The sequence below is a fragment of the Terrapene carolina genome, unplaced genomic scaffold (assembly GCF_002925995.2).
Source record: "Terrapene carolina triunguis isolate 2854851 unplaced genomic scaffold, T_m_triunguis-2.0 Scaffold166, whole genome shotgun sequence".
NCBI classification, from domain to species: domain Eukaryota; kingdom Metazoa; phylum Chordata; order Testudines; family Emydidae; genus Terrapene; species Terrapene triunguis.
Window position 1 is genome coordinate 450,186 of NW_020664517.1, and position 18,882 is coordinate 469,067.

General features: G+C 55.6%; 1 protein-coding gene across 1 annotated transcript; it reads right to left on the reverse strand.

Annotated features, from left to right (window-relative positions):
* Window positions 1-1,343: 1,343 nt before the first annotated feature.
* On the reverse strand, window positions 1,344-18,451 carry LOC113406952 (transcription factor E2F4-like). Its single transcript, XM_026653872.1, has 10 exons — window positions 18,288-18,451; window positions 14,201-14,310; window positions 13,293-13,454; window positions 12,505-12,548; window positions 8,433-8,494; window positions 7,894-8,179; window positions 7,039-7,230; window positions 4,467-4,514; window positions 1,756-1,800; window positions 1,344-1,459 (listed from the first exon to the last, which is right to left on the reverse strand). Exons 1-10 carry the CDS (start codon window positions 18,411-18,413, stop codon window positions 1,344-1,346), a joined length of 1,191 nt encoding a protein of 396 aa, XP_026509657.1. The 5' UTR covers window positions 18,414-18,451.
* Window positions 18,452-18,882: the final 431 nt, after the last annotated feature.

Genomic DNA, 18,882 nt, shown 5'->3' on the forward strand with positions numbered 1-18,882 from the left:
TGGGGGGGGGGGGGGGGGGGGAGGCTAGAGCTGCTAGAGGATAGCCAGTTTGCTGAGGGCAGTGGCACTGCTAGATCCAGCCCCAGCAGCTCTGCGGCCAGCAGAAGCAGGAGAGCTGCTGCAGTCGGATGTTTAAGAAAAGTGCAAAGCTCAGATTTTCTCAAATCCAGAATCGGGGGAGGTGGAGCCTGGCAAACAGTGCAAACCCAGAGACCTGCAGAGGGGCTTTCTACTCCAATGACCAAACTTCAGAGGCATGCAAGGCAGAGAGAGCCTCAAATCGCCAAAAATTACAGGAGACCTTTCATTAACAAGGGATGAGGAAAACCCGGGCAGGAGGGGGGAGACGCAGAGAGAGCATCACACCAGGTAGCACCCTGCCACCAGATCAGGAATGGAAAGCAAAGGCATCCGGCCTCAGGGGAAGAACCCCTAACACACAGGCAAGCCCCGCCCTGGAGCAGATGCCTGGTCTGCCTCAGAGGACATTGCTGTCTGTGCTTCAGCAAAACAGACCCAACTCGTCATGGCAAAGTGCTACCGAATGGGTCCACCTCCACCTCCTGCCACACCAACCCAGGCTCGAGCGCAAGGCGGGGAGGACAGACTGGTTCCCAGACATCAGAAAAAATGGCCCCTCAGCACAGCTCCAGGAGAGGGAGTGGGAATGGAGCCTCTTCATGCATCAGCACAGAGGTTTAACTAACAAGGCCTGATGCAGGATTGCCAACTCTGCCGGGGGGGAGGGCGGGGGGAATGCAGGACTCAGCTCAGCTCCTGGGCCCCAGGAGCAGCACAGCCAGCAGTTGCCAATTGCTTTTCACTTGTCAAATGAACTAGCTGGAGTCACTGAGGACCAGAGCTCACAGCCGAGCATGGCCACCCTAATCGGAGAGGGGCCGAGGCTGCCGCCCACTGATGGGTTCAGCTAACTACTTCTGGGCTTGCGAACTGGCCATCATACTAAGACGCTGTCTAGCAGCTGATGCCTAGGAGATGCAAAGTGCCTGTGGAAGTGCAGGAAATCCAAGGCATGCGGATGGGAGGAAGCTCTGAGAGGCACATGGGCAAAGCCGTACGGGGAAGGTTCAAACACGGAGCCTTTCGAAAGAGGCCTAGGATCCAGTGGAGAGACAGATGCAGCGGGGTGAGGTAACTCGAGGACCTGGCATGTGAGAGAAGCTACGGGGAGGCTCCCAGTCCGCAAGTCCATGTCTTGGTTCTAGTCCGGCCAAGAGCCCCTCTGACTCTCATCCAGCACTAGCACAAAAGGAATCCGAAGGAGACTTTCCAAAGCCAGCTACAAAACAGTCCGTTCACCAGCCCGGCTGCTGCCCGGGGAGTCAGAGGTTGAGGATAGGCACGTCGAAGAGGTCACAGACGCCTTCGCTCTCATCCAGGTTGTAGATGTAGTCGTGGTCTCCGGGGGGAGGGGAGAGGCGGAGCAAGGGAGCAAATACTGTTGAAGAGAAAGCAGGGTCCTGCTGTTCACAAGTCTAGGAACCATCCCACCTACCACCCCCGACTGGAGCCTCCAAGTCCTGTCACAGGGAGACCTCAGCTCACGTTCATCCCACTCCTCCTTCGCAGCAGAGGAAACGGAGGGGAGAGTCTGCCGGAGGCGAGGGGGGACTGAGTGCCAGACAGTGTGGGGCTGCCCCCCGAATGCCAGACGTCGTACAAACGACAGCCACTGCCACCCCCATCCCCCAAAAAAGAGAGAGAGTTCGGAGGCAACAAAACCCAGCAACTCACCTTCGGACGACATCAGCTCTTCCAGCAGCTCGGAGTTCATACATTCTGGGGGGAGACAGCAGGGTGAGGGGCGCACTCTGCTTTCCAAGCGCCTAGGCTTGCTTTTCCTCAATACCCTTCCCCTCCCCCAAGTTCTTTCCTCCCAGTATCACGGAAGCCAAGTCTCAGACCTGAACTACAGGTAGCTCTGGAGCAGACAAATAGGAGCGCAGGACTCGAGCCATTAACTCCGTGGCAGAGGGAAACTGGGCCAAGAAATCCTGCAAGATTCTTGTGCCTGCTCCAGCATGACAAACCCTGCGACCGCGCCCCCCGCTGGCCCAGGTCTGGGACTCAGCCTCGTCCCTGCGACAGCGCCCCCCGCTGGCCCAGGTCTGGGACTGAGCCTCGTCCCTGCGACAGCGCCCCCCGCTGGCCCAGGTCTGGGACTGAGCCTCGTCCCTGCGACAGCGCCCCCAGCTGGCCCAGGTCGGGGACAGTACCAGTAATGCACATTTTCCCCAGCCTAAACATATTCCAAACACTTCTTTAGCCATTTTTGCTGCAGTCTCTTTTTAAAGTAGGCCCACTGAAACCTGGCAAGTTCGCATTCCTCACTGAGGACAAGTGACTGCTTGCATGTGTGGGGGCAGGGGATTTACTGGGGAGGGAGAGATAAAAATAAAAACTAAGCAATTAAAAACACGCGTCTGATCACGGTCTCTCTCTCTCCATTAACCAAGACAGTCGTCAAAACGTGAACAGGTTTCGACCTAAGCTGTGCCCACGTGCACCTATAAAGAGATTTTACCAACTAGCTCCTAGGACAATCTATACTCCTGGACAGCCACATCCATGATGTGTTGCTTCCCCACTCCCCAGAAGATGGTCTGCAAACAGCCACAGAAGCACTGCCCCTCCCCCAGCCAATTCAGCATAGCGAAGAGGGAATTGCAAAACCAAAACCATGCAGGATTTTTTCCTTTTCCTTAAAAAAGGGGAAATTAAATACAAAATCCATGTTGTTAAGTCTCCTACAGCAACGGTAACACGGGCACTGCCGAGATCCTGCTTGCTTGGTGGGATGTTTGAAAACCAAACGGTAAGCTATGAAGCTACACATATAAAATGAAAGACAGGACGCCTCCTGGCCTTCCTCTGCACGCCAGGGGGCAGGAACTTGAACTGCCCAGCCATCGGTCCCAACCCAGCCCCCAGGCCATGTTACTGTTAGAACGCAGAGACGCAAAGGTCGGAGGGATATTTGCTGCAGGCCCCATCTCTCTGGGTCCGGTAGTCACTGCGCATGTCAAACCTGTGCTTTAACACTGCACAAACCAGTTGTTTTAAAGAGACTGTTCTAGGGGCGTCTCACCAGCAGCCCCCGAGGTCAACTGCACCTTTCCCCTGCTGCTGCGTTTACCTTCTCTGCAGGATCTGGGGCATTCCCTCTCCACATGGCACAGAACAGGGAGTATTTATCTCCTGCGGGCACTGGCATGGCGCTTGCTGTGTACCGGCACAGCACATCTGCCAGCAGTGGGCTAGGAAGGGCAGGCTGGGGTGCTACAGCTGTTTATCCGGCCCATACAGCACAGCCTGATTTGCTGCCTGGTTGCATTTCACCTGTGTCACACACGCATGCTCTGGCGGGGGGAGCCCAAAGCACAGAGGGGCGCTGGACATGTGGATTTGGCACAGAGGATTTCATGGGCCACCAGCGGAGTCTATTCTGGGAGCTCACAACATGTGACTGAAGCCCGCCCGGCAGGCCTGGGAGGGTGAGTGGAGCGCTTCATGGAGACCGCTCTTGTGCGGTGACCTGCCGAATGGCAGCGGGACACTCTATGTGCTGCACTTGGTTGACATGCCCCAGTGCTGCAAAGCAGCGGCGTGCGCTCAGCTTGTTCTCTGGAGGCAGCCAGGCCAGCTGGCATCTTCACAGCAAGGCCAGGAAGAACCGCGCCAGGGGCTCAAGAGAGCAGCTCCGGTGAGAAGAACCAGCAACGGGAAGCCCATGTTACCTACATTAGACTGACTTCCTTAGCATTCCTCACTCTTGGTACCATTGTTCAACTGCATCACTCAGCGCTGCGGGGGATTAGCCAACGGCCCCAGGCTTTTTAACCCATGGTGCCAATGGGACAGCCTCTGAGCTGGGCGAGAAGAGAGCCACAGACTGGCCATGGCCAGTCTTCGGCAGCACCAGTACAAGCACTGTGGGGGACTGCAGAGACTAGTCTAGGCCGGTCCCCCACTCCACTAGCCCTGTGTGCACAACTGAAACAATACCAGCAGGGTCTGACTTATCACCTTAGTCCAGACGCTACAGACCAGACGGGGGCAGGCAGGAGGGGAGCCTAGGGCACCATTTTATGTTAGTATGGGGGTCAAGGGGGAGATTCGGTCCATGTCTGATGCGCTGGCAATACCCGTTTGTTGGCAGCACTGGTCACCAGTATAGACGGCAGCAGTCTGAACAGATTAACCGCTGTCACCCCAGAAGCCTCCAGCAGAGGTCGCTCAGCATCTAGTAAGCACAGAGACTGCAGGTGCCTTACAGAACCAGGTCCAGAGAGGAACCTGAAAGGACTCCTGTGCAGGGCCTCCTTCTTGTGCCAAGGACCAGTAGAGGAGAGCTGAGAAAGGGAGGGAGAACAGAGCCCTTCCCCCCTGAGCACAAGGAGGGCAGGCAGGCACAGGGCAGCAGGGGTGGGGAGGGATCAGTGTACCTCGTGTTGGATCAAACATCTCCGAGAGTTCTTTGGGAAGTTCCAGCACTGTAAAGACAATGAACCAGATTAGTTGGCATTGCACCATGCAAGGTCTGAAATACAACAGCACACGCCAGCCCCACCTAGGGCCCCCGTCCTCAGTCACCCACACTGTGGCCCAGCACACTTCCCAGTACGCGTTCTCCCCGCACACGGCTTGCCATCCATCCGAGTCTCCACACCTGGGCGCGACACATCCAGGCAACCACCAACCCACATCCCTGGAGGGGGACACCACCCCCTGCTTGGAAACAGGGGCTCTGCAGAGGGAGGCTCCCAGACTCAGAGAAATGAGAGAGGACGTGACCCATAAGAGCTAGCCCCCCTGCCTGCCTGGACAGCTTGCTCCCATACAGTGACTGTGCCAGACAACATGGCAAGCTGAACGTAAAGTAGGCAGCAGGTGCCCTGCATTCCAGCCCACGCTGGTGCTGCCAGCTGAAAATTCTGCAGCAGCTTCATTTATACTAAAAAGCTGGAGGTTTACTACTCTCGGAGCTGTTGTTTCAGGCTGTCTGCAGACTCAGGAACACAAAACTGCAGCAGCGACACCTGGGTCATGTTTTCAAGGCTCTCTTCACAACCAGGAGGGCAAGTGTGTTTTCCCCCCTGAACATCAGCTCAGATTCGGGAGTACAAGTCTATGTCAAAGGAAGGAGGAGCACACAGATAGGGTGACCAGACAGCAAGTGTGAAAAATCAGGACAGGGGTTGGGGGGTAATAGGAGCCTATACAAGAAAAAGACCCCAAAATCGGGACTATCCCTATAAAATCAGGACATCAGGTCACTCTACACACAGAGTTCTGCTCACCTAGTGCTCTGTCCAGCCTGGCCTTCAGCAAACCAAGCAGCTCCCTGGAGACTATTCCACAGCCAGACACTGGACCCACTCCTTATCTCAGTCTCCCCATTCTTCCTTGTTATACTGTTCTCCCCTGGCCCTCCTTCCGCCCTATGTCCTAGTCTGTCTAATGCTTTTCACCACAGCCACTGGCACTTCAATTAGTCGCCAGGACACACCACAAGACCAAGTCAGCAAGGCCTAAACCTTGAGGAGCTCTCACAGCTGTGGCCTGCAGAGCCATCAGTTAACATGGTGCGACCCCAACCCTGGGAATCCCTCCCTTGGTCCCTCTTGAGCTCCTGGACATGCGGCCCAGAGCTCTTCCTATCTACGGGCCACTCCGTGAGGCCCCCCTGAGCCCCTCGCATTCTTTAACGAACGTGTCTTCAACCCCAGCGCGGCCGGGCCGAGCTATCACACACATCACACAGGTGTGGGAACTGAGGCTGAGTGACTGGCTCAGGGTCACACACGCATTCTTTAGTGTAGCAGGGAACTGAACCCAGACCCCCAGAGTCCCAGGCAAGCACCCTCACAACTGGCCCCCCCACCCTCTTTGGCCACAGCATGGAATACCAACACTACGGGGTGGGGTCCGTGCAATGGCCTGTCTCTCCTGACCAGGCCCATCAATGGAAGCGGTGGAGACTCTCACCCCACCTGCGTCTCTGCTCTCCTGCCTCACTCCCTCCTCTCCTGGTTCCCCATTGCCTCCTCTCAGCCTGCTTCAGGCACAACAGCGTGGGCCGCCTCCCCCTGCCACGCACCCTCTCCTTTTCTCTTCAAACCCTTCCGGCTCAGCCTGTGGAATTTCTAGGGGCTGGCAATTCAGCACAGGGGCTCTGCCCCCAGGGTGACTCCAGAGCCACCACAGGGCGGCAGGGCAGCTGTGCTCTGGAAAGGAAAAACAGAACGAGCGTCCTGGCTGCTTGTCAGTAAAGAGCCCCCAGCCCTTCCCCACAGAGCCAGGCTGTTTGCAGTGCCTGGCTGTAGTCCAGCTCGGCTTCTCTCACGTCCCCTAGAGGGATACGGCTCCACTTCCGGCTTACACTGCCGCACTGCGTGAAACAGCCGGCAGGTCCCATCCCGGAGCAGGCTGCGCTCCTGGGGCGGGAAAGTGATGCCCATGGATCTCTCAGCAGAGCAGTGTGAATACCTTAGATGAATGTCCCTACAGAGAGACTCAGTGTGACTGTAACCCTGAGGACTGGGATGAAATTAAGAGGAGAGGGAGGCTAGTTATCAGGAGAACCCTCCCAACAGACTAGGGAACAGTCCCAAGGGAACGGCTGAAAGCCCCCCTGGACTGAGGCACTCAACTGGACAAAGCACTAAAGAAGGGACTGTTAGGGGAGAACCCTGCACCGCTGGCAGGTAACGGGATAGATGGGGGTCCAGAAGGGACCTCTTGGGTCAGAGCGTCTGCTACCAGCCTCAGAACGCAGACAGTAAACAGCGTCTCACCGGAGAGCCATCTCCGTCAGCTTTTTCACCCTCACCGCCGCCGTGCACACAGCTCCCCTGGGGGTTCAGGGATCTGCCTGTCCCTGCCTTTAGATCCCAGCTTGCAGGGCTTGACTGAAGCCTCTCAGCAGAAAGCAAAGCAGAGCTCAGCCCTGTCTGGGCAGCGCCAACAGCACTTCAGCCCCTTGCCTGCGGCAGAGTCCCCCAAGGCCATACTCACTCTCTGTGGGATCTGGCTTGATTGGCTCAAAGGAGGTAGAGGGATTGGGCAGGACGGAGCTGCTGTCTAGCGAGGCAGATGACTGGAGCGGCTGCGTATCTAACACCGGCGGCTGGCTGGCTGGCGTGGCCACCGAGCTGAGAGGGTCGAAGTCGCTGCTGCTCTTGGACTCTGCTGCCGAAACGCTGCATTCTGTTACACACACGGGAGGGCGGGGCGGATTTCAGGGGACTCCAGAATACGTGACCCCAAAGCAGCAGCCACAGCCCCCAGCAAATCCAGCTGCTGCCCCCTCGTTAACAAACCTGGGGTAAGTGCAACAGACACTGGCATGTCCACAGACAGACGGCTTTCTGCCTGGTTCTCTCTCCCCCGGACGAGCCTGCGTCCCTAGCACACACAGACTCGCTGTCCTAAACTCTCCTACTGCCCCCAGAGGCTGTCACCTCCCCCAGCACCTGCTGGCATCTGCTGGCTGAGAGCACTGTCTCCATCACACTCCCAGCCAGCTGGCTGGGAGGTAGCAGAGGGGTCACTGCAGTGAGGGGACGGCCAGCCTGGCCCCAACCAGAACAGGAGGTAAGGGCTGGAATTTACTGACTCAGTGCTCTAGTCATTGCACTTCAGCTCCCATATACGCCCACAGCCCATTGGTCGTGGAAGACGTAGGGCGGAGCTGGGAGGACCCAATGGACTACAGAACAACTCTGGCAGGGACGGGGGAGATCCACGTTTCGCTGTATCTGGACATTCGGAAGCATTCCCATATGAACTCCAAAGTGCTTCTAAAAAGCCTCCCCCATTCCTAGCTGGTACCTTCCCACTCGCCTGGCCACCAGCCCACTCCTTGCTCACCTGGGCTCGTTGTTTTCTGTGCAGCCGGGCTGTGGTCCTGAGTGCTGGTCGGTGTGGGCGTGGACGGGTGCGTACTGCTGGGGACAGATGCCTCCTGGAAGTGGGCAACAGGCGATCTCTGTGGTTTAGCGGGCACGACTGGCTGGCACTGAATGAGGTCTTCAGGGGGAGGGACAGGGAGCACCACAGGGGGGGAGCTCAAAGCATCTTTGTTTACGAGGAGGACATCAATTGGACCACTAGTGCTTTTCAGGTGGATCTGATATTTCTTCTGTCCATTCAGGCCCTGAGGAAATCAGGAAGCAAAGTACCCAGATACAATTAACAGCAGTCCTCAAAACAGGACTTTAGCTTCCCGGGGCAATATCCGCGCTCTGGAATGGCTCAGCATGCTACAGGAGCTCCTCCCTCCCTCAGACAGCTGCTCCCTACTCCAGCACACTCGGAATGATCCTCCTTCCCCCGACAGAACAGCAGGCAAGCCATGCCCACTCCAGCCAACCCAGGCCACCTCCATCCCAATCGAACACAGCACCCACCTCCGGAATGGGAACCTCCAACCGAGTGCCTGATGGGGCTCGAATTGCTAGGAGGGTGTCTCCTGTGAAAACAGACTGGTCAGCGCTCGAAGGGATACCTCTGGCTGCTGGGCCCACTGTGGGTTGTCATTCACCCAGCCCCTCCGGGGAGAACTCCTGCGCACTCCCACCAACCAGGGCTGGGCCACCCTGCCTTCCTGGGGGATCACCATCCATCCTTCACAATGCACCCCTGGCCCAACACACTAAACACAGGGGAAACTAAACACAGAAAACAGAGCGCTACGGGCAGAAGCACACGCACTCAGACGTCATGGAGGTCCCTCCCAGGGCAGGACCAGGATGATCCAAGAACACTTTGTATGGGTATCCTGAATGGCATGCCCTTCCTGCTCCCTGGAGAGTCCCCCTCTTGCTCCAGCACTGCAGCTCAGCCCTCTGACACAGCCGGATTCCCGAGGAAGGGCTATTCTCTGCACCAGGCCCCAGTTCAGTTTCCACAGTCACTAAGCGCTGAGCCAAAGGAACAGGGAGTTATGTGGATTAACACTGTTTGCGCTGGTTTTTAAACGTGCCCCATAGCCACTAATGAAACGGCCCAACAGGACAGCAAGCAGGCCGGGAGCGACGCTCAGAAATCAGACAGACGCTGAGTCCAGCAATAGCTGTGAGTAGGGCCAACACAGGATCGCAGACACTTGACTCCAAAGCTTTCATCCTTTGAGAGAGAGAGAGAGAGAGCGCTCAGATATGATCTCCAGGGAGCTGTCCTAGGACCCTGCCAGCGATTCAGAGCTCGTGTGTCGAGTGCTAGGACTCTGGTAGCAAGAAAAGAGGGTCTGAGCGTCTCCAGAGGAAAAGGGAGCTAGGGGCAGGGATAGAGACCTGTGCAGGGAGTGACCCCAGAAACAGCCAAGTTCAGGTCAAAGTTTATGTGAGTTATTGAAGTTAGCAAGAAAGGGACACCAAAAGGGGAGCAGTCGGGGCCCATACCCAGCATGTGCCGAGCTGAGCTGGGAATGCCACCGCCTTGAAGACTCTTTGATGTTGAACCCCTTTCTTTCCAAAGATGTGCACGTAGTCCTAGGAACTGAAAACAAGTCAGCTTTGTGTAATATCAAGCCACCAGTAAGCAGGAAATTCCCAGCATTCCTGCTGCTCCTGTAGTACTAATTTAGCTACACTGCACACCTTCCGTCAGCTCTGGCTGGCACCAACACCACGAGTTCACGTTTAACACAGAAAACAAGACTAGAAGTTGTGACGAAGTGGGGGGTTTTTCTTGTTTTCTGTGGAGTTTCAATGGTTTGCATGCGGACAGGGTGGGACTCAGTTTCCCTGGGTGTTACTGGTTTAACGAGGTGAGGGGAGAGGGAGTGTGTTTTGCAGAGGACCGGAGAGAGGACTTGGGGACCCAGCCGATGGCCGGGAGGATGGATACCCCAGCGACCGGTGACCTGGCGACCCAGAGGCCCAGCTGAGGAGACGCAGCCAGTTCTGGCCAGTGGGCGGACAATGGGCTGCAGAGTGAGGACCCAGTGACCTAACCAGCCGGTTCCAGCCAGAGGACAGAAGCGAGGAGAGGAGGCCCCAGTTTACAACCCTGTTTACCTGGAGGGAAGACAATGGACAGAGGCGGGGCCTGGGGCCGGTGATCTCAGATGCCCAGCTGGGAGCAGGGGGGCTCTGGGCTGGAAAGGGGGAGCAGGCAGAGCCCACCTGGATGCAGAGAGACTGGGATGTGCTGAGGGAGGCCAGGCCTGAGGCCCTGAGAGTTTCCTGTGCTGTGTTCAACTCTCAATAAATCCTCCTGTTTTATGCTGGCTGAGAGTCACTCTGGTCTAGAGAACAGGGTTGCATCAACCCCTTCGGGGGGTGGAGGCCCTGGGGGTCCAGAGCGAGTGGACTCCCTGAGGGGGCCCACGGCAGAGACAGACGTGCTAAGGCTCAGATAGGTGTGGCTCCAGGAGGTGGAGGGGCCTGACCCTGAGAGAGAGTGGACCCCCGAGAAGGGCTGTCGCACTGAAAGGGGCACCCCCCACGGACTGCACGGGGCCAAGAGTGGGCACGATCTGTGAGTCCGTGACAGAAATATCATACCCATGCAGCACAGCTGCACTCATGCTGGCCTCTGTGTGACTGATATTTCAGCCTTTACATGGCACAAATTAGTTTTTTGCCTTTAACTTCTCATGGTTTATTAATAAAAATAGGTAAAAGGGAGGAAAATCCCAAAAGTCACAAAAAAGGAAGAACAGTGGGAGAGAAAGTTCTTTAATCTCAGCCCAGTAACTAACGGCTCTCCTTGTAAATTCCCTGGCCCAAAGCAACCTGGCTTACAAAAGTTATTGCCAAATCTTGTGGTGTTTGAAAAGTGAAGAATCTTCAGCAATTTATCCTTACCAAATACATCTTTAAAACACATTAAAATATGGACAGAAGAGTCCTAAAGTACATGCTTAAATTCCAAACTTTCAATGTTACTACAACTATTGAAACATGTTTCAAATTTGCCTTGAACTTTAAATCTCAAGAAACAAGCCAAGTCTGATGTTTGTGCCTTGATCTTTTTCGAGTTTGAGTGAAAATTTTAAGCTAGCGACATAAGGTAAATTGGTATTTTTTCCACTCAGTCTAAGAAACAGCGCAACCTATTTTCATTCAGTTTTTCAAAACAAATTCACATTTGAGATAGGGCCAAACATGGGAAACTTCAGCCCACAAGTCATTTCCTGAGAAAAGGGGGCAAGGTGGAATGGAAGTTGGAATTCAGCCTGAAGTACAAGGCTGTGATATAAGAGACCCAGCAAAGCAGCCTTCCAAAGATCACCAAGAGTGGAAAGTCAGATCTCCTACACAGAGATCAGCTTCACCCCTGGGAGGCCAGCTGGGATCACCCTGTAATACCACGAGGAGACAGGCTGAGATGTCTGTTTTAAAACAGTTGGATAATTCAGATTCGCTCCCAAAAAGACAATCGGTGACCTTGAGTCCAGCTGCAAGGCCTTCCCACTGCAGAGTGAGGTTTGGCTTCAGATGTAAATCTGCTCTGAAGAGCAGGAGTGACAAGCAACCGCTGAACTCTTTTAGACTTGGGCTCTTGCACCTCAATTGCCTCCCACGCATAATGGCTACCACACAACATTTGTCTACTTCTGTCCCATCACATCCTCCCATGCGATTACAAGTTATTTGGTGCCTTACATTTTCCTGGTGCGTTACACAATCCCTGCCCCAAGGAGTCAGAGACCAGACATGGCACAGCAGGAAAGCTGAGGGTTGCTGTGCACAAGTTACTGGAAGGAAAACAAGAGAAGATTCCTGGAAGAAGGTGGCTCTTGAGGAGAAGAGAGAAAGAGCTTGGTGAGTAGGTAGAGAAACTGTTGCAAGCCCAGGAAGCAACATGAGGTCAGGCGCAGAGTCAAGAGAGGGGAGGACAATGGAAGGTGCGCTAAGGAAAGACGACTGGGAGGAACGCTGAAAGAAATAGGAGCAAACAGTCGGGGGAGGCGAAATCATGTAGGGCCTTGGATCTACCAGGGCCTTTGAAATAAAGGCATTTATTTGTACAAATGAGGCAAAGAAAAAGGAATGCTGGCTCTTCTCAGTCATATGCAAAGGCCTCCAGCTGGCAAGCAGTGCATCTCAGCCCTGGGGAGGGTTCTGCTATGGCTTCCCTAGGAAGGGATGACCTGCCAAGGAAAGCTGAAATCCTGCAATTAAAAACTTGCCCCATGGGATAACATGGCCCCAGATACAAAGGGACAGAGCAGACAGCCCCCTGCTACAAGTGTGCTCTTGGAATTCTATGGTCTACACCTTGCACAGAACAGTCCCACTCCCAGATAGGACTCCTCTGACTGCAAAGATGCAGCTTGAATTTAGTGGCAGCTGATCCCTGGGGTTGTGGGAGAAGATGCAGGACTGTCTCTTCAGGGAAGACACAGAGAGCACATCTTGGCGACCAGCCATCTCCCTCCTGGGAAATGGGGGAGCACAGCTGGGACAGCCAGGTAGGTCTGCTGCCTCAGGCCATGGGAGATTAGTCAGGGGCCCAGCACCATCTCCTCACCTGTGAAGCACTTGCAGATATCTTCGTGCGTCACATAGGCTAACGTTCCTGTGGTTAAGGAGAAAAGGTGCAGCTTCCTGTGGGGACACAGAATTCAAAGAGCACCTGGTGTAGTGTCTCCTTCCTGCATGCAGACAATGGAATTCCTAGAAGAAGCTAAATGCCCGCACCAGAGCCTCTGAAGTGGTCTACCTGCAGCAGGGTTAGCACTCACAGAGACCACCTGCCTGAGAATGTAGCACTGATGAGTCAGAAAGAGGCATTTCTGTCCCGAGTCTGTACTGAAGCGATGCCTCAACATGGTGCTAGGGGACACCACAGGGCCAGAAGTGATCGCTGAACCTCCTAACACACCTTCCCCAAAGGTGGAGCAGCCCCCAGTGGTCCTGGGGAAATTCCAACCCAGCTGATTACACTTGCCTCCCCAAACATTCCCTGCAGGGGCACATGGATAGTTTGCTTTACTTGCTGTTGGGTCATGTTACAGCACGCTGTTAATCAGCTGCTGTGTGCTACCCCAGACGTGGATGCATTCAGGGCTGGCTATTATTATGAATTATTTGTCCGAGCGTACTCCCAGGAGCCCATCCTGCTAGGTGCTATGCAAGTTACATTTGTGCAATGCTTTGCGGGATTTGATGAGAAAGTGCTATAGACATGTAAGCTCATTAGTACTGGAGGGAGAGGCAACCGTCCCTTCAGGCCCAGCCAGCCTGCAGCCAGCCCAGGGGGAGGAAGAGGGAGAGCAGCAGGAACCGAACCGAGAGCTGGGGGGGCTGAAAGGATATCTGCTATTCTGTACGTCTTCGGTGACATTTTTGATGCTCTGCTGGACCCACATCTTCTGCTGCTCCAGCTCCTGTTCGCGCTGCTCCAGGTCCTCTATCTCCGCCTTCAGCTCAATGAGTTTGTGGGCTATCTCACGGGTGTTGCAGCCCGGGCCCACACCTCTGTGCAGACAGAGAGAGGAATGAGTGGCCCAGCCTCATTAAGGGAGAAAATAAAATTTGCAGAGGGCACTGACTGCACCGCCTTGGAAAGAGGAGCCACTCCCAGCCCTCTCCTGACACACAGAAGTTGGAGCCCAGCTCTTCCACACCTCACCAGCTCCCAGCAGTGCCAAACCCATTCTCCAGCACCACAGCTAGAGCCCTTCTCCCATCGTACACCAGGGTCAGAGGCCCCAGATCTCCCATCTCCCCTCCAAAGCCTCCTTTCAGTACAAGAGGGTCAAAGCCTACTCTCCTACTGGGGGCAGAATCCTTCCTCTCTCAACACCAGGGTAAGGGTTGGAGGCATCTGTTCTAGTCAAAGCCCCTGCAAGTAGCTAGCATGCACCTGAAGCAACACCTACATACCTCAGCCGCTGGAGAAATGGCTCCCGTGTCTACACTAGCATTTCCCCCTCAAATTCCCCACAGCCGCTACTGGCGCAGCTCAGCTAGGGGAGCGCTAGCGTAGACCAACTGGCAGACACTGCACTCAGAATGCCAACCGAAGCTTGAAGCCATGGCTCTACTACCTCTGCCACCATTCCCGCCGCAGGTGGAGCTGCGCCAGCGGTAGCAAGGGCGGGAAATTTCAGAGGGGGAAACGGGGAGTGGATTGTGGGCAAGGCCTCAAAGTGAGAGGAGCATTGAGAGGAACCCTTCTCCCAGAATCCCCCCACACTTCTCAGAGCATCTCAGTCACTCACTTCCACTGGATACTGTTCTTGGATTTCTTCTCGATCAGCCCAATGCCCTCCAGAACATTTGTGATGTCGTAGATTCGCCGTTTCTGCCGCACCGCCAAGGTATCCGCTGCCTGGGGGTTAGAGGTGGATGGCTAACTCCAGAAATTCCCAGTTACACTCTGCTCCCCACGGCCACTACATCACCCCAATTACAGATCAGCCCCCCCTGCTTCCAACCGCATCTCCTTTGTGCCCCCACTTCTCAAATTACAGATCAGACACTGTTCCCAGGCACATCAAAACTATCACTGATCTGACCCACAGTTACTGACTCTATCTGCCCCACAATCCAATTTCTCATCCCACTAACACCTCATCAATCACAGACCAAACCCAGCCACCTCCCCAGCTCCTTTGGATTCCATGCGGATGGCTCATCTCCATGACATTGCCATGTTGGGAGGGGAATACACGTTACACCCATCTGGGGCTAGACGTTCACGTTCTAGGGAAGCTTGTGTGGCAACCTGCAAACTGGATGCATGCTCTTGACTGGTCAAACCCAGAGGGTAAGAAGGATGGGAATGGGGAGGTGTGGGGGAGAGAGAAGAAAGTGGGTCTACTAAAGGCAACAGTTCTGCACTGTCAGGGAGATGGGCTGGATAGTCCCACAGGCCTTTTCCACCTGACTTCCATGACGCTGGGTGGAAAGTGTCACCGCCTCCCTCAGGTGAGCCGCCAGCATCTCTCAAATGGGCATTGTTCAGCCCATGCACAAAAAGCCGCCCTCAAAATTTCAGCCCCCGGCTCTATTCTTTTTTTAAGCAGATTAGGGAGGGTGTGATGAGGCAGCTCTTGTACTACCCAAAGTTCTCCGATTTCCTTGACTCTCTTGGATGTAAGGCCCAGTGTCCACACAAGAAGGTTCCACTGGTGGAACTGTCCTTCGGTTGGCAGGAACTGCTGCACATTAACACACGAGTCCCTTGACTCCAGCTCCCATCCCAAGTAACCCCGCATAAGTGGGTATTACATCGGTGCTGGGCCAATGTGGACGCATCACCTGTCTGTACTAACAAACCCAGTGCCACACTGCACTGGATCTTGCAGAACAGACATGTCTGGCCACCTTTCTACACAGCAATGCTCCCGAAGCCACTCATCTGTTCCAATGATGCTGACAAACGTGACTCCCATTTGCCAGCCATTTCTGAAGCAAACACACACCACTTTTCTGACAGAATGTAAACATATTTGGTCACCTCCTGCATATGCCTGAAGCCAGACAGAGGTCACCAGTGTGAACACACACAGCTGGTGTGATATATATGGGTGTAACTCCACTGATGCATGTTGCACTGGTAGAACTTTCATGTGTAGACAAGACCTAGGTTTAGGCACGGGTATGAGATGGAGACTGTGTTGCTTACTCTGAACAAAGATCTCCAATGGACAAGGATAAAGCGTCTATGCCAATTCTCTACCCATAAGCTACCTTCAATACCACACAGTACAAGGCACGGATGACTCCTCTGCAGGCCACAGCAGAGGTAGGTATGGCTGTGTTTGCTTAGCTCTGTTATTTTCCCTCCCAGGACAGAAAGGCAGTAATGAGTAATTGTTGATCTGTCTCAAGGGCTCCCTGATGGAGGTACCACAGAATTCTGGGGAGAGAGTGACAGCCTTTGGGCTGTATTTAATAGCAGGATACAGAAGACAGGTCACTCTGCATCTCTGATTCACTGAACCTGGACTGTACAGGCACTTGGACTTCCCACTATCTGCCCATGAGTGGAGCCTCAGTGAGAGCAAGATCCAAATATGACCGAAGGTTGACGCAGCAGAGAGGATCTGTTGGAGCTGTTCCATTTGGGGCTGGGTGGCGTGGTGGCCTGTGCTGTACAGGGCTCAGATGAAATGACCTAGTGGTCCCTTCCGGCCTTAAACTCCATGAAATATTCACTGGGCCAAAGAAAGAGAGAATGACTCTATAGCCCAGTGGTTCAGGCATCCACCTCAGTCCTAACCACCATGCTATTGGCTACACTGAGGTCTCTCTCTCTTGGACCGGTTCTGAAAAACCTGCCTGACAAAAGTTTCCTCACAACGGACAGGTTCTGTGAAAAGCTTCACTTTTGACAAATCAGCATGTTCCAGAAAAACCAAAACAAAACCCACATTTCATCAATGAAATTCTGACCAGCTTGAGAGGAGTTCTGCTGCATCCTAGCCACGCCTGGATGCAAAAGTGCTTCCTTCGCTCGGCACTCAGCCAGCAGGCCACAGCCCTTCCCAGATCTATTAAGCCTCCTGTTTTCAGTCATCCCTCCCTGAGCTCCCAAGTGGATGACTACATCCATGCCTGCTGCCTAGAGCAGCAATTGCAGCACTGCAGATCCCAGGGAGATTCATCCAGCTCCCTAGCGTGCCTCTACCCAGACAGACGACCCCAGAGAGAGACCCAGTTCTGAAGAGTGAGCATTCATTCCACTGTCTTAGTTCTCTGGACAGTGACGCAGCTGGGAGTTTCTCCCCGTGGCCACCACCTGAGGTAAATGACATCACCTCTACTGACCTGGAGGATGCCAGTAGCCTCTCATAGGTGCCAACAGTTCTGGGAGGCAGATGCCCACCCCAAATGTCACTTCAGCACCCTACCCCCCCCCCCCCCCCCCCCCCCCCCCCCACACACACACCAACATGATAAGCAGCAGCTCCCAGGGGTAGAGGCTGAGAAGGCAGGCTGCAGCCCAGCACCATGGAAGGACATTCAGCTTAACCCCCTCCAATCTGCCCCTCGCAGCCCCATTCTACCTCTCTCCAGGCCCCATCCTGAGCTTCAGTTTATCCAAAGCAACTTTTTTCATATTGAATCTCCCTCTCTGTCCCCCAAAATCGTCCGTGTTGAAAAGGCTGCTCATCAGGGTGCTGTGAGCTGCACGTTAGTGATCTAGGACATGGTGGGGTGAGATAGCTTTGGGGACAGACTGTGCAGTGCGCTTTTGTGATGCATAAACATGCCGCTTGGTGTCAGTGATGTGAGAAAATGCATGTTCATCTCATCACTTACATGCAATCTCCAGCGCTTCAGCCAGAAATGGTCTGATTTCCTCTCTGCTCCTCACCTCCCCAAGCATCCAGGCCTTTATCAGTTCCAGGCTGGAGGAGGCAGAGTGCTCTACGAGGGGCTAACCCTAAAGATCATTTGGAAACTTCAGCTAGTGGAGAACTGCACGCCCCGCTTGCTTAGCAGCGCTTTCCCTGCGCCCTGCAGATTGCACTGGTTTCCTGTCAGGTCCCGGATACAACGCAAGGGGGTGATTTTGATCTATGTATCCCTTCCACGTTGGGGTCCTGCTTAATTTAGTGCTGTTTCTCTGTGTTGCAACCTGAGACGAGCCGCCGTGCTAGGGCTGGCAGGTCCTGGATTTGATCCAGGATATTATGCTCTCAGCGATCGGACCTTTGACTCTGGAAATTGCTTCCCTTGTAGGTGGGACACAGACCGGGTGTGTTGGCCTTCAGGGCACACTGGAAGAGTTTTTCTGGGGCAGGGTTTTGGCTCTTTTGCAAGGGTGGGGGCAACTCCTTTCACGTTGTGTCACTATGCATTTATGATAGGGAAATTGACATATTTATAAATACTTACTCCCTAGAAATATGGCTGATACTGAAGGCTCCACCCAGGCCCTGCACCCCTCCCCTCTGCCCACAGCCCCGCACCCAGCCCCATGGCACTAATCACTACTTCCCCCAGTGCACATCCTTCCAGCCTAGCACCCAAGGGCACCAAACAGGGCACACCTCAGCCTGGCCTCACAACAGCTTGGGCCCTACACAGCCCCCCACTTGGCAGCCCAGGTAACCACTTCACACCCTACAGATACCCCCCATCCCTCCGCAACCTCCCATGGACACATACCCCCCGCCCGCTCCCCCCCAGATACCCCCCCGCCCCCCCGGGACGCCCCCCCCCCGGCTCTCGCCCCCCGGGACAGCCCCCCTCCCCCACGGGACAGCCCCTCCCCCCCTGCTCTCGCCCCCCGGGACAGCCCCCCTCCCCCACGGGACAGCCCCCTCCCCGCTCTCGCCCCCCGCCGGGCCGCACCAGCTTGAGGTCCAACACGCCGTCCTTGGCCTCCTGCAGCAGCGACACGAACTTGGTGGTGAGCAGCCCCAGGCTCTTCTCGTGCCGGCTCGGGGCCCCCAGGGGCTGCGGCCCGGACTCCGCCATCTGCCTCCCCGCGCCGGCTCCTCCGGTCAGCCCGGCCGCTTCCGCTTCCGCTCGCGGGGCACGACGGGAGCCCGCCGGAAGAGCCCCGCAGCCGGGGCGGGGGGCGGGGCCCGGGTCCGGCCCGTTGCCATGGCGAGGGCCGGGCCCCCTCGCGCTGCTGGGGCCGCGTCGCGCGCGGACCCTCCCTCGGGCCACGGGGCGACACGGGCCAAAGCCCGGCGCCGGGGCAGCCCCACGCGTGTCCCCCGCCGGGGCCGGGGGGAGCGATGCCTCGTGTCCGTCTCATCCCGCCCGTGCGGATCCCGGGGCGGGGGGGACTGACCGGACCCAGCCCGGCGGCTCTCGGCCTTTCCAGCCGCTGCCCCCCCCCGCGGGGTCTGGTTTGTCCCCTGCGCCCCACGTTTCACCCCCTGTGAGCCGGCTCGCAGCGTCAGTGCTGGCCCGGGCCGGGGTCAGCCAGTGTCAGCGT